General features: G+C 37.9%; 1 protein-coding gene across 1 annotated transcript in view; it reads right to left on the bottom strand.

The window, feature by feature from the left end:
• The window catches only part of ACSS3 (acyl-CoA synthetase short-chain family member 3), a gene marked incomplete at its 5' end in the record, with an annotated part of 161,415 nt that overhangs the window by 27,342 nt on the left and 118,749 nt on the right, over window positions 1-15,324 (bottom strand). The window contains 2 exons of the mRNA XM_006774714.2: window positions 10,033-10,096; window positions 13,418-13,513. Coding sequence (XP_006774777.1) covers window positions 10,033-10,096; window positions 13,418-13,513 — 160 coding nt within the window. The remainder of the gene's footprint in view (window positions 1-10,032; window positions 10,097-13,417; window positions 13,514-15,324) is intronic.

Raw genomic sequence — 15,324 nt, 5'->3', positions numbered from 1 at the left:
CCCTACAATAAGAAAAGTAAAAGGTAACTATAATAAAGAGTGGCAACTGACAGTCAGGCTGAATTGGGGACAATAGAGAGTAGTGGGGTCTGAGGCAAATTAGAATGTACATGTCAGGGTTAATGAGAGCAACTGTTTTTTAGTTCCCACTTGATTGGTGATATACAGATATTCTGATCCAAATTCTTAAGCACATAACATTGCCCATACTAAGAACAATGCATATAAGAGAACACACTGTTAAACGAGCATCTCTATAATTTTATCTATCTCAAATTCAAGATTTGGTCTACCAGCATCTAGACACTATCTCCTCACAGTAAATGGAGATACCTAAGTATTTACAATAATTATCCAAATGAGTTCATATGTAGTGTACTGAATATTCCCTGGTGGTTTAATATGTACCTAATTCAATGAGTGTACATGGGACCAAGAATTCCACATTTTTCAATATGAATGCTATTGGCAAGAAAGGGAACATCTTATACTTCCTAGAAGTTGAATACATTTACCATCTCTATGTCTTCAAAGATCCCTGATAATCTTAGTTGGTTCACAAAACTTGAAATATCTGCATAAATTTTCTGAAGATCAGGAACAGTATGTATTTTTATACTACCTCTCCACATTCCTGTGAGAAAGGTCTACATAAGGATATTATATTTATAGAACTTTAAAATTAAGAATAATGGGTCACAGGTAGTTCTAGGGAGAGAGTGCAGAATAAGAAGGAGAAACTCAAGATCAAACACTAGTGTTAAAGAAGGACCAAGCCCTAGCTGGTTTGGCTCAGTGGATGGAGTATCAGCTTGCGGACTGAAGGGTCCCAGGTTCGATTCCAGTCAGGGGCATGAACCTTGGTTGTGGGCACAACTCCAGCGGGGCGTGTGCAAGAGGCAGCTGATCGTTGTTTCCCTCTCATTGATGTTTCTAACTATCTCTCTCCCTTCCTCTCTATAAAAAATCAATAAAATATATTTTAAAAAAGAAGGACCGAAAGAAGAAGACTATTAACCCCGGGGTCTGGCTCAGTTGGTTGAATGTCATCCCATGCACTAAGAGGACACTGGTTCAATTCCTAGTTAGGGCACAGGCCTAGGTTTCAGGCTAGATCCCCAATAGGAGATGGGCAGGAGTGATAGCTGATCAATGTTTCTCTCTCCCTCGCCCTTCCTCCTTCTCTAAAATCAATATTTTTTTTAAAAAAGACGACCATTGAACAAAGTAAAGTAAAAATAAGAGATGTATGAGAACTAAGAGAAATAGGACCTTAGGAGTCACCAGGGAAGTGTTAATATTGCTTGAGTGTTCAACATAGTTAAATGAAGTGCACATGTTTGAAAGTGAATTCAACAAAGGTCATGGAATCAGTAATGAAGATATTTTGGGTATCCTTAAGATTTCCATTTCAATAGCATGAAGGAGGCAATAGCTGGAGTGATTAAGGAGTAAACAGAAAGTAAGTGGAGGCAGTGAGGTCAGACTATACTTTTTCAAAGTGTGGGTCACTGGAAGGAGAGATATGAATCAGTGGTTTAATGTAGAGAGGCAGGCTGATTTAGGATGACAAACATTTGAATAGTACTGGCCAATGGGAAAAAGATGAAAATATTAAAGTTAGAGAAGAAAACAGAAGAGGAGTTATTCAACTGTGTTCATTCATTTATTAATTTATTCATTCATGCATGCATGCACGCATTAACCCATGCATTTATTTTCTTGATTCAATCAATAATGTTGGGTGCTTGGTGTTCCTCAGTCACTGTGTTAGACACTGAGGATATAAAGATATAAACTCTGGCTTCAGACTCAAGAAGATCCTGGCATTATTGTGCACTTTAAGAAATGAGTATTCTTTAGAATACAATAGTGAGGCTGTCATGAATGATGTCTATTGATCAAGTAAATGAAATAATGACAATATGTACACATTTAAGATGTTTTTCAAGAAAGTTTCACAGCAAGTGGTTAAACCGTATACTGCTAGGAGATCTACTTAGAAGAAAAGATTTTTAACACTAGCCAAGGTACCGACCTGCTGGAAATAGCATTAAGTGTCTATCACAAGGCATTTTTAAGATTCTCCCAGAAAACTACTTCATTGTTGCCAGGTATATAACTGAGGAACAAGCTAAAAAGCAAGATGAGAAATTGCATTTGGTAATTAGTAGTATAAAATAAACAAGTATTCTATGTTCTTCACTAATAAATTCTGGTATCTTTAAATATTCAGATGTTGTTATTTGAATATTAAAAAGGAACTCTAAAGAAAGAATCTTGGAAGATGCAATTTAGTAGTCCTTAAGAAAAGTAGAAAAGCTAGGGTTCCAGAATTTGTGAACATATATCAATGAAGTAAAAAAAAAAAAAAAAAAAGGTGAGAGAAGCAATAACCTCCAGACAGTAGTAATGTGTGTATGAGCTATAGAGCAGAGAGAACAGAACTTTTTTAGAGTATTTCAAATTATCACTTTCCTCATTGCCTTCCTAATCATCATTTTATACTACATTCAGGTCTTCCTTCTGGAATAGAGGGTACACTGGGGCTCTTTTTCTGAAGTGATAGAAAAAGGACGTGTGTGTGTGTGTGTGTGTGTATGTATGTATGTGTGTAGTTATAATAACAAAAATACATTAGATTGGCAGAAGGAAGGAAAATTTATGGAAATACTAAGATATATGCTGGTTGTTGCCTACACTCATCCTTCAAATCCAAAATCAAATGTTACCACCCTGTGATACCTTCCCCAACACTTCCAATCTTTCAAGCAGAGTGAATGGGAAGGTTTGTTATAACGTTTCAAGAAGTGAATCAGGAGTTCCTCATAGAGTTTGTACTTTCCAAAGAGATCAATCTTGAGAGAACCAAGATGTGGTGTAGGTAAACGTTGGTTCTTGCAGGCTTTCACACCACATTAAAATTACAACTAAAATACACATCAACCATCATTTAGAACCACCTGAAAGCTGGCTGAATGGAAGTCCTACAACTAGACAAGAAGAAAGCACATTGAGACTGGTAGGAGGGTGGGAGGTGCGGAACAGGCTGGTCCAACATCCAAATGTGATTTTTTTTAACCTGAAGATATATCTTGGCTGTGGAGGCCTCGGTGAGGAGCAAGGGGTTCCAATCACACACCAGACCTCCATCCCATGAGTGCCAGAGCTGGGAAGAGAAGTCCCTGTAACTTCAGGAATTGTGGCTGAATGACAAGGAGCCTGACAGAGACCCAGGAAATTCCTCTTAAAGGGCCAGCAGATGGACATGCTGTAAGTTCCAGCTTTGGGGAAAAGACTCAGGGAGATCCATGGACATACCGGGAGGAACTGGATTGTCTGGCATCAGAGCAAGAACTTTGTGGCGGCTTTCTCTAAGACAGGGCTGCTCTTATGGGTTATTGTTCCTATGCTGAGACTCTACCCTATCCCTGAGCTGACTGGCTACCATGTCTGAGTTTCCATCAGCCTATTCCCTCTGCCCTGGTGATTCTCTGAGATCCCACCCATCCAATTTTCAGCCCCACCCAGGCTGTTAGCAGTTGCTTTTCCATCTGAATGGCCTGTCCTGGCTCAGGCTTCAGACTTTGCTAAAATCTCTCAAACAAGCAGCAGCTGAAGTCAGCATGCCTCAAACCTATCAATCAAAGGCCCAAGACCTGGCACTAGCAACAGCCTGCCTTGCTTCACAGCTGGGCCTCCCCTGGGCTCTTGTTAACCCAATACAAGTAGCAGCCATCAATGCCAGATAAAAGTTGGCCTATAGTTATTGCTCCATCAGGAACCCATGTGGTAACAGAAGTAAACTGAAAATCTAACTCCTGTTCCCTAGAGAATCTGAAGTTAGCTTGCAATTTTGCACTGCCAGTATTTTCTATGGTTTCTGTAGGCTTTACTCAAGGTTTTCATATGAAGCTGCTTTATCTTCCCAGAAGAAACTAACTAGGCCATAATTTCTTTCTCTCTGGGCAGACAAATGAGAAGGTAATAAATGTGAGTTTTATCTATATAACTACTAATGATGTTTAGATTCCTGGGTTTAAAATGAGGATAACGCCTGTCCCACTGCCCACATAACAGTGTTGTTATAAGGCTTTAAACAATTATACTAAAATCTGTCAATGAGGTTTAGAAAAGAACAGCATTACAATTATATGACATTCTTGATTTTGCTCAAAGGGTACACTGATAAAAAGAAAGCTGTCCTGACCCTCCCCCAAGACAGGAACACAATGAATAAATCACTCTTCTAAGCTGTAAAATAACATCATTAAGGACCCAGAGTTCAGTATTTGGAGGCTGAGAAACTGGCAGACACCAGAGTAAGAGGCATTGGGACAGTGCCATCCAGCTCTCTCACACCCCAGCACTACCTTCAGGGCACAGGCCATGGAAACAGCAGGAGGCAAACAAGCCACACTTCCAATAGCAACCACTGGATCTAGTCAGAGAAAATGTCTGCCCACGAGAGAGGAAAAGCCAGAAACCTATGGCTTTAATAACAGTGAGCGCTGTGGTACTGAGGAAGGCAATTACAGTTAAAATGTTCTCTCATGCTCTGCTTTGTGTTGACTGGAAATTACTGATTCCTATTTTTATTTCTCAGTTTAGAGTTCTGGATGCAATTGCAGGGGCACCTTCTAAAATTCATGAACATTTCATATTCATAGAAATTCAGATATCCTAACCTTCCCACAAAATTAACTGCCTGGAGTAAGTTTCAAAATCAAAGGAATTTTCTAATAACTGTGCAGACATGTCATTTTCTACGAGAAAGGTTAATCCTGTAAATGCAAGTAATCTATGAAAACTGCAGGATTCGCCGAAACAGGTTTGGCTCAGTGGAGAGAGCGTCGGCCTGCGGACTGAAAGGTCCCAGGTTCTATTCCGGTCAAGGGCATGTACCTTGGTTGCAGGCACATTCCCAGTGGGGAGCTGGTCGATGTTTCTCTCTCATCGATGTTTCTAACTCTCTATCTCTCTCCTTTCCTCTCTGTAAAAACTCAATAAAATATATTTTTTTTTAAAAAAAAAGAAAACTGCAGGATTCATTGCACTCCAAAGTCTGCAATGGTTTAGAGATCACTAAAATGCCTACCTTCCAGTTAAGGAATCCCCAGGAGAGCAAAGCTGAGATTTCTAGAAAGCCTTAACAAAGGAGTTTGAAATACCAAAGGAGATCAAGTATTTTTCTCAAAATTACTACATATCACTTTTGTGATTTGGGATGAGTCATCTTAATATAATAAAATGAATTATTACATTTAGTATCTTATAAAGTATGGAAATATCACTATAGCTGCAAATTTTTTAAAAAGTGCCAAAAATAGTTTCCTTTTTTTTTTTACTATTTACAATAGATTTTATTGTAAAACAAGAATATTTAAAAAAGCAAACAAAGTTAGGATTAAAACAATCTCATTATTTTTATTGACTTATTTTATATAGTTTGAACCCCATATTTTTCAAATATTCCATGCAAATTTTTCCCTCTATTCTTCCTAATCACTGTAAGTATAATTAATGAACATAAGTGGCATTAGGAAATATTGCTCTTTCAAAGGCTATTGCACTTAATTATTATACAGAGCATGCCCAGCAGTAGCTTTTGATGCCAGCTCAGTTTTAAGGCCTTCATGGACTGAATCCTTTTTATTACTAGTGGCCTTGCCCCTCATCCATGAAAATAAAATAAAATATAACAATGTACCATGTAAACTGGAATATTTTCTAAAAAATAATAAGTTGTAAATTTGCTTTTGAAATCACTTGACAAGAAGTCACATGTGCCAGAACCGGTTTGGTTCAGTGGATGGAGCGTCAGTTTGCGGACTGAGGGGTCCCAGGTTCGATTCCGGTCAGGGGCATGTACCTGGGTTGCGGGCACATCGCCGGTGGGAGATGTGCAGGAGGCAGCTGATCAATGTTTCTCTCTCATCGATGTTTCTGGCTCTCTGTCTCTCTCCCTTCCTCTCTGTAGAAATCAATAAAATAAAATAAAATAAATAAAAAATTAAAATTTTTTAAAAAAGAAGTCACATGCATAGTTTACCATTGGTTATTATTTCCCAGCTGCCATTGTACATATTCAGGAATCATGAGAAGTGAAAAAGTACAGCCTAAAAATTATTTGCAAATAAAACAAAATATGAAGACTAAATTGACAATGAAGTTGTTATAATGTAAAATTTTATAGATATTTAATTAAACATGTTGATTATGTATTTCTGAAATTTGGGGATCTATACATTTCTTAGAGTTTAGAATCTCAGATATTTAGTGGACCTTGGACACTGTATATAATCCCTAATCAAACACCATTTACAGGCCACCAAGGGGTTCAGCGTCCATATAGCTGGTCTCTGGAGAGGACCTTGCTCCCAGATCACAGACCTTCTTTAAAATATTCTCTACAAGAAAAATAAATTAATTAAAAACAAATTAAGTGTGGTCCACAGAGAAAGAATGATTATCTCTAAATTACATACTGTTTTTTAAAAAATCATAATAATTTTTATTACGCTAAGAAGGTGTGCTTTTTTCCTTTCACTTAATTCAATTAAGCATTTATTTATTATGCGCTTTCAAAAATAATTCATTGACCTTTATCCATTCTAGAAAAGGCACACCAGACAACTAATGGACTGACACAAACAATTCTTCTTGATAGATTAGATGCTAAATATGAGAACATCTTAGGAATACTGCAAGCAGCCATTGGAATGCAGGGATAATTGTCAGGTCAAGGAGTTAGACTGGGATACTGGATGTGTGAGTTTCAAACGGAAATCCTTGCTCTCACAGACAAAAATGATTTCCTGAAATAACATTTCAAAAACTGTTCTATTAAAAAGGAGATATTGGTAATAAGTTCTTTTCTGAATATTTTTACCTTACCTTTTAAATATAATTATAGATTTATATTAGATCATATTTTCAAATACTTAGTTTCACTGTTAACTTAAGGAAAGAATCAAAGTCTCCTGCACGTCATTATACGTTGCATTCTCAAATAATTTATAATGAAATCTCAAAAATCCCAGATGTGAACAATAAAATTCCCTGTTTAGGAATAGAGAGATAGGAAAATTAGTCTGAATTGGCAGCAAACTAAACCTAGAATGCTTTTGGCAGTAGTCATGTTACTTCAATTAGTTGAAGTAACACTAATGGCTTCAAGAAAAAATAATTATAGTTTCTGTGAGGTATTATTATATTACTAGTGGCCCAGTGCATGGATTCGTGTACATTGAAAGGAAAATAATTAGAATATTTTAATATTACTATTTGCCCTTTCTCTGTAATGGAAGTGTCAGTTTCGCCCCCTCACCTGTTCCACCATCCTACCTGCGGGGTGATCTATCAGGGCCCAGCCCCCCAACCAGCTCCCTCAGCATCTGGGAGCCAAGTGGCAGACCTGCCTCCCCCACCCCCACCGCTGCTGCTGGTCGCCGTCTGCGCAGCGATTGGCAGGGTGATTGGGCCCCACTTGCACCTGCTTTGGCCTGGCACCGCCGGCTCACCTGCTCCACCATCGTGCTGTGGTCCGGCTCTCATCTGGGCCCATAGGGGCCGACAGCGCCTCCACTGCCGCCCACTGCCAGCGTTGTGTTGCCAATACCTGCCGTGTTCCGCACCAACCCCTGGTGGTCAGTGCACATCATAGCAAGTGGTTGACCTCCCAGTCGAGACAATTTGCATATTAGACTTTTATTTATATAGGATATTATTTTTGAATGGATATGGGGCAAAGCCACTGATAATTAGAGAGCAGAGCACATGAAGGATTTAAAATTGTGTTGGTATCAAATGCCACCACTGAGATCTTGCAAAAGTTGCTTTATGAAATAGGTGACTCACTTACAGTTGGGAGATAATATAAAAACTAGGAGCTCAGCGTGGGAAATTATGCGGCCTGCCCACCCACCTGCTGCCCTGCCTTGACACCTGAACCTCTCCATGCAGAGCTCCAGTGCACCTGGCCCCCAGCCCCCTGACCCCTCTGGCCTTCTCTGGCTGTTTCAAGTCCCACCCTCAGTCCCTCAAGTTGCCTCGGGCTAGTCCCACCTTCTCCGGGCACCTCCCCACTTCTGCCCCATCTCTGGAGCAATGCAGCAGCTCAGACCCATCATGGCGCCAGAGGAGAGCACGGAAACCTCTCGCCTGCTGCACTGTGCTCCTTCCCCAGGTAGGTGAGCAGCGGGCGCTCTGAGTGCGAGCAGTGGGCGGCAAAGGACTGGTGAGGGGGGCGCTGCGGACTCTCACCCCCACCCTACCGGGCACGGGTCTCCTCCGGGTGCCTCCCTGCTTCCACCCCATCTTCAGGAGCAATGCCCCACCCGCCGCGCACGCGCAGGCAGCCTCCTCCTTAGCGGTTGTGACTGACACCCTTACGACCAATTAGCATATTACCTCTTTATATATAGATGTACACTGCTGCCGTGTTTCCCAGGCTTCACACCATGTGCTTCCCTAAGAAGCTAAACATCCACAGACAATCTTGTTCAGATTAATTCTTTAGCAAACCCTCCTGCTACTCACAACATTTTCCCCCATAAAGGTCAATTTTCAACTAGCCGTATGTTTATATGCATTCTGATTTAGAAAAATATGACAATTAGTATATTCAACACTTAACTTTTCCATTTACCAAAAAGATGTTTTAAAATTTAAACTTTTAATAAAAGTGATATAGTGCTTACATGTTTACTGATGACATAAGAATCTGAAAAGAACTGCATCAGAATGTGTATCTTCTTTATTAGTGTTTTGTAAAATTAAATTATTTCTACATGAAGAAATACATTTTTTAAATTACTATTTTTCATTTACTTTTCACAGAATTTAAAATGTTTTATTAACCTGAGACAATCTGCTACCAATATGAGAATGCCAAGTAAAAAAAATTGTTCCAAATAAATGGGAAAACCTGTTAGAAGACTTAACATGCAATGTTCTTTATTTATAGTAGCTCATTCTACTTAAACCATATCATTAAATTTTACTAAACCATTCAGTAAAATTCCAAAACCAGAGGCACTAAAACAACCTACGAAGTATGTTGAATAGTGTCAGTTATTAAAATGACACATTCTGCCCTAGTCAGGTTGCTCAGCTGGTTGGAGTATCATCCTGCAAACCAAAAGGTGGTGGCTCAAATCTTGCTCAGAGCCCATACCTTGGCTGCAGGTTCAATCCTGGTCAGGGGGTGAATGGGAGGCAACCAATCTCTCTCTCTCTCTCTCTCTCCCTCTCTCAAAAACAAAACAAAACATATTCTTGGTGGGGATTTAAAAAATTGTTTTTTAAAAAAAGAAAAGATAATGACACATTTTGTGTGTCTCCCAGTTTAGTCAACTTCTACTTCAGCTTCCATCAGCATAGTAATTTTAAAGTATTGATTTAATCAAGGCACATTTAAATATTTTCAGATTTTAGCACTTTGTCTATCAAATGAACAATGACAAAAAATGTTAGCAGCAAATTATACTTGATGAGTCGGGAATTTTATATTATGCTAGTGTTTGAGTCAGTAATTACACTTTTGGAAAACTATTCAATACTATAGTAATTATTAGAAAGGGAGAAAAGGCAATACAAAGATGTTCATTCAGAATTATTTATGAACATAAGCATTAAAAAATGACTAAGAGGCTTAGAATGGGGGTAAACATTTTTAAGAAGCAGAGAAAAAGTTAAAATGCTCATGAAACAGGGTTAAGAAAAAACAGCGATACACAAGAATAAACGAAATTGGTTCAACAACCTAAAATGTTTGTCATAAAGAGGAAAGTCATATATATATATATACAATTTTTAGATACAATTTTTAAAAATTGTATCTAAATTTGTTCTAATTTATAGGACTTACATGTATAAATTATATATATTGGCACTGTGTATTTTCAAACAGTATTTAACTCATTCTGTAACCTCCTCACTAATAACATCATTCATTGCAAACATTTCATTTTATTAAAATTATATTTCAATTCTTGCTCTTTTAAATAGTAGTATTACAATTTTACTTACTTCACTACAATATTTCCTAAACACCGAGCCTTCAGTTTTTGCATGTTGTCATCCAAAATCATAACTGCAAAATAAAATACAAATGAATAAATACTTTGAGCCCTAGCCGGTTTGGCTCAGTGCATAGAGCGTCGGTGCAGACTGAAGGGTCCCAGGCCCCGGCCAAGGGCACATGCCCGGGTTGTGGGCTCGATTCCCAGTAGGGGGCATGCAGGAGGCAGCCGATCAATGACTCTCTCTCATCATTGATGTTTCTTTCTCTCTCTCCCTCTCCCTCCCTCTCTGAAATCAATAAAGAAATATAGTTTTAAAATACATACATACATACATACATACATACATACATACTTTGACTAAAAATGCATGACCTTAAAGCATAAATGTTTCCCTATTTTCTATATTCAACACTCAAAACTGTAGCTTAAAAAAGGCATCTTTTAATTCCTGAGATCATTAATACATATAAGTAAGCTAAAATGTCTCACAAAAAAATGTAGAATACATGCTTTTGATTAATTCGTTAACAAGCCCTCCTGCTATCCACCACATTTTTCCCCATACAAGTCAGCACCGCGTCGCTGACAAAATCATGAATTTGCCTTAGAATCTTCCATAAAGACATTATATTGAAAACATACTAGTAATTTCATAATCTATGTTCATATCCATTTAAACATATCCTTCTATTCTATAAAAAAAACATTAAATATATGTTCAACTTTTCAAAAATTAAAGGAAACAAGTAAAGTTTTAAAATATACCAAAAAATATTTCAAGCACTAACAATAAGTACTTAAAAGCCTGGAAACCCTATTTTTCTGATGTAAGGCATCATATCTACTTACAAGCCTTACAGGTCAATTTAACCTTCCCAAATATTATCCCAGTGCTTTCTGTGTTATACTGTTAAAATCCTGAGTGATTTTAGATCAAAGCTTTATCCACTGTCAGTAACCTTAGTAGAACCTGGAAATGAGGATATATCATCATGTTTTAAGCTTTAAGAGATTCTTTATGTAGCTTCATCCAGCCAGGTTATTCTACTGAAAGAAGCTATGAGAAAAAAAGGACATTATCCCCTGAAAAAATTAATCACTCCCTTCTTTGTGTGCCCGGAGCACTTTGTTTTAAAATTCCATTCTGACAATTATTAGCAGGGTAGCTATCTGTCTCTCACTAGATTGTGAGCTCATTAAGGGTAGAGGCCAAACCTAATTCATCTTTGTTTCCCGGAATCCCAGTACAGTGGCCAGTTTACTGTGTGTCCCTGAGCACATTCTATTACCCCTTCAATTTCCCTATCTAAAAGGTGAGTGTAATTCCTTTCTCATAGTGTTGGTATAAGAATTACTTCGGGGAAAACAATAAAGTGACATGCTTATATAAGGTATTCAATGAATGTGTATATTATATTGAATGTTTTTCACACACACACCAAAAAAAATGGTATTCTTTCCTTTCTCAAGAGAATGTTTTTTATTCTAATATTGAATGTTACATTATTCTTTTGAATCTCTGAAAAAACGCAAAACATATAAAGATCATAAGTCATAAAGTCACTATTTCCTTGGTTATAAATATTTTAGTTCTAATGTTTAACCTGTAATGGCTTTCAGACAATAAAAAATGTCTATACTGAAATTCCATGAGGCATCAAAGCTTAACTCGTCCTTACAACTGGATATAAAAATGGCACTGAAACTACTGACGGGAAATGTGTTCAACATCTCCCACATCGTCAGTGCCTAAAAATGGCTCAGCACTAAAGCAATTTTTCTGACAAAAGGAGTTGGGATGACAGAACTGTTTGAAGGGAGGATTTCACTAAAACTGGATTTGCCTTTCCAAGCCTGGAGATATCACTGACTTCACAGAATACCTATTTCTGCCCTTTAAAAGAAATCTTAAGTGTCTTTTTATAAATATGCTTGCTGGGTTAAACCAAATGATCCACATCATCTTAACTAGTCATTGTCGTAGGAGGAAAATACAGTGTTTTTAGGTTGGAGAAGCAAAAGACAAATCTCTCAATTTTATAATTTACATGCAAATAGGAACTATATGCAGGAATCATACTTGGTCCCACAAAGCTTGGTTTTCCTCATAAATCTGTTAAGCTAAATCGTGTGACCTTATGCAAATACCAACTTGTGCGCCTCATTTTCCTTGTCTGTGAAATGAATGGATGAGTCTACATCGAGTCAGCCCACCTGGCTGCTCCTAGATATCTGTACCGTTCCCAGCTTTGACATAGTGCAGACCTTCCACAGGCGGTCGCTGTGCTAATGCTTCACTGTTACATCGCAGCACAGCAGCCCTCTAAGCAGGTGGAATAAGGAAATGGAAGGCCTGAAAAGTTAGATGATGTCCCTAGTTACGCAACTAGGGAATGGAGCCCAAGGGAATGTATTGAACTATTATAATCACTACCAACAATTTAACAACTAATACTGAAGGATATTGTGGATGAAAAGATTTTTATATTTAGAGTCCTTATTCTTTAAAAACAAGAATGCATTATTAGGCAGAAGGTTCAAAAGCCTTATCACCATTACTAAATTTTAAAAAAGTAGCATAATGAAAAAAAAAACCCTGCAGCTTTTATAACAAAAATAAGTGAAACACAATGATTTGCATTGTCTTCAGGAGCTAACCAGCTATGTTACCTTCGGAAAGTTTTTAGTCTTTCTGGGCATCAGTTAGTTCATCTCTAAAATGGTACTAATATCTCTGAATTAAATATACTTCAGCATGAAATAAAATGATGTATATAAAGTCCTGGGTACCTAGCAGGTTTCATACACAGTAATTTCACATCCTTATATTTTTAAATTTAAAACTTATTTTTCAATTACAGTTTATATTCAATATTATTTTTATTAGTTTCAGGTGTACAGCACAGTGGTTAGACAATCATATACTTTACAAAGTGTTCCCCTGATATTCCTAATACCCATCTGGCATCATACATAGTTATCAGAATATTATTGACTATGTTCCCTATGCTGTACTTTACATCCCCATGAATATTTTATAATAACCAATTTGTACATTTAGATCCCTTCACCTTTTTCACCCAGTCACCCAACCCTCCTCCCTTCTGGCAATTATCAGTCTATTCTTTGTATCACATCCATATCCTCAACAGCCTTATAAATGATATTATTTTCTTGGTTAAAATGCCATTTAGAACATGTTAGTGGAACATGTTACTTTTTATCAAATTGGCTCAATAAAAATTAAGGCATTCCTTATTAATACAGGTATCCATTCAAATACTTATTAAGCACCTAGCGTATTTCATGCAATCTGATTCACACTATACACGAGAAAATACCAAATTTATTAACCTCACATATTTTTAAAAATCAGGGTCATTTCTCACCATTGTATCCTGGAACACATTTTCCTGCTTGTCCTGGAGGAGGTGTTTTAGAATTGCCTAATCCAATGCAGGACGCTGTAATGGGGGATCCAGTTTCTGAGAAAAGAAATATTTATCATTTAATGTTTCAACTTGAGATCATGATTTCTTCAGTGTGTTCTCTGTCCTTCTCCACCAATTTTGTCACAGAATTTAAATGCATGAGAAGAAGATCAATAGTGCCACTGCATTATTTAAAAATGAAAAATATCCAGTAATGCATGTTATATCGACATTTTAAAAAACTTGAGGACACATAGAATAACACATATAATCATGCTTTTTTCAGAGAAAAATAAGTCCTCACTAGTGTTCTCGGCTATGAATGGCAGGCGCCAAGAATGGAGAATTATGTGACAGGGAGAGGTTTTCAACACATGTTATAAGTGAAAAGATCTCTAGAAAAGATGCTCTTAACTCATCTAGAGTCATTTTCTCCTTTTATCATGGTAATGTGCAAAATATTTCTGTTATTGATAGCTTAGTCTCTGGAATAAGAAACCCAACCATTTTTAAAACTATGTGAACAAGATCATACTCTAATATTTTTGAGAACTGCCTTTGCCTGGAGACACTCGGAAGCTACATTTACCAATGCTTTATCAAAGTGCTCTGAGTCTGTTTTTCCAGGGCTTCTAGAAGGCCCGAAACATAGAAAGAAAGATATTTACACTATGCTGCCTATTTCAGCAAGACCAGAGACAATTAGCCTGCATTGACAAGCAAAAATGTTAAATTTCTTTGTCTCCAATTGTAACACTCATAAAAATAGCAGCTATTACATTATAACTCAGTCCTGAAAGTGATTCGTTTTATGAAAGAGTTCATTTGTTACTATTAGTAAATACAAGTTTAAACTTAACAGAATCTTTTAGGTATGAGTTTTGTATCTGTGAAGGGGCAGGATAAGAGGGTATTGATAGTGAAAATTTTCAGCACTACTCGCTTAACATTACACACATACATACACCCAAGGGACTCGTTGCCAACTCAATCAGATCCAAAGTAATCTAAAGTATTAAAAATATCCATCTTCCTAAGTACTCAGAATGTATTCCTTCCAGTACGGGCCCTACCATAATCTATCACACAGTTTTATATCACTTTAGAGTGATGGGAAGAATTTATTACTCTTCTTTACTTTCCAGCATCATTCAGTTTATTATTCACAGTTTACGGATGGTGGCTCAGCTGGCATCAATAACGGAAGATGGACTCTTGCATTAGAACACAGTCCCTAAGTCACAGCCTGGTGCTTACGGTGCTGGGCCATATGGCCACTGCGGGGGAGGAGCAGCAAGTACCCAGAGCAGACATTTTTGATGTTTAACAAAAGAATTCTCAAATATTTTCTCATAGCAAGACAGAAAATGAGGATGTATCTTATGAAATCGAATTCATCCGCCATGCAGTCTCCTGGCTGCCAGTCTCCTGGCCATTCTTCCTCCAGCACGGTCAAAGCCGGGAGGAGATCCACAGGTTTAGAAGGGTCAACAGCATTTTCCCCTTTGCTTTTTAACAACTAAGTGCTCACCTCAGCTGTCCCCCAAAACTGATGGGGGAGACAACGGCAGCAGTGATGACAGGAAGCAGTCCCGTGGAGTGAGGCTCTTAAAGGTAGGTGCACAGAGCAGGAGACATAAGAAACAGAGATGCCGGGGCACATTAGGAAAGGAGATATCCCCTTCAAATGCTACTGTTCCCCTCCCACCCTTGTGGGAAGCAGCTGCTAATGCAAATCTGCTATTTTAAATCTTGCCCAGCTGGCATGGCTCAGTGGTTGAGAGTCCACCTATGAACCAGGAGGTCACAGTTTGATTCCAGATCAGGCCACATGCCCAGGTTGCGAGCTCGATCCCCAGTGTGGT

This window comes from Myotis davidii, unplaced genomic scaffold, assembly GCF_000327345.1.
Source record: "Myotis davidii unplaced genomic scaffold, ASM32734v1 scaffold26, whole genome shotgun sequence".
Lineage (NCBI taxonomy): Eukaryota > Metazoa > Chordata > Mammalia > Chiroptera > Vespertilionidae > Myotis > Myotis davidii.
Note: the sequence above shows the minus strand (reverse complement) of the source record. Positions and strands in the feature narration are given on the sequence as shown.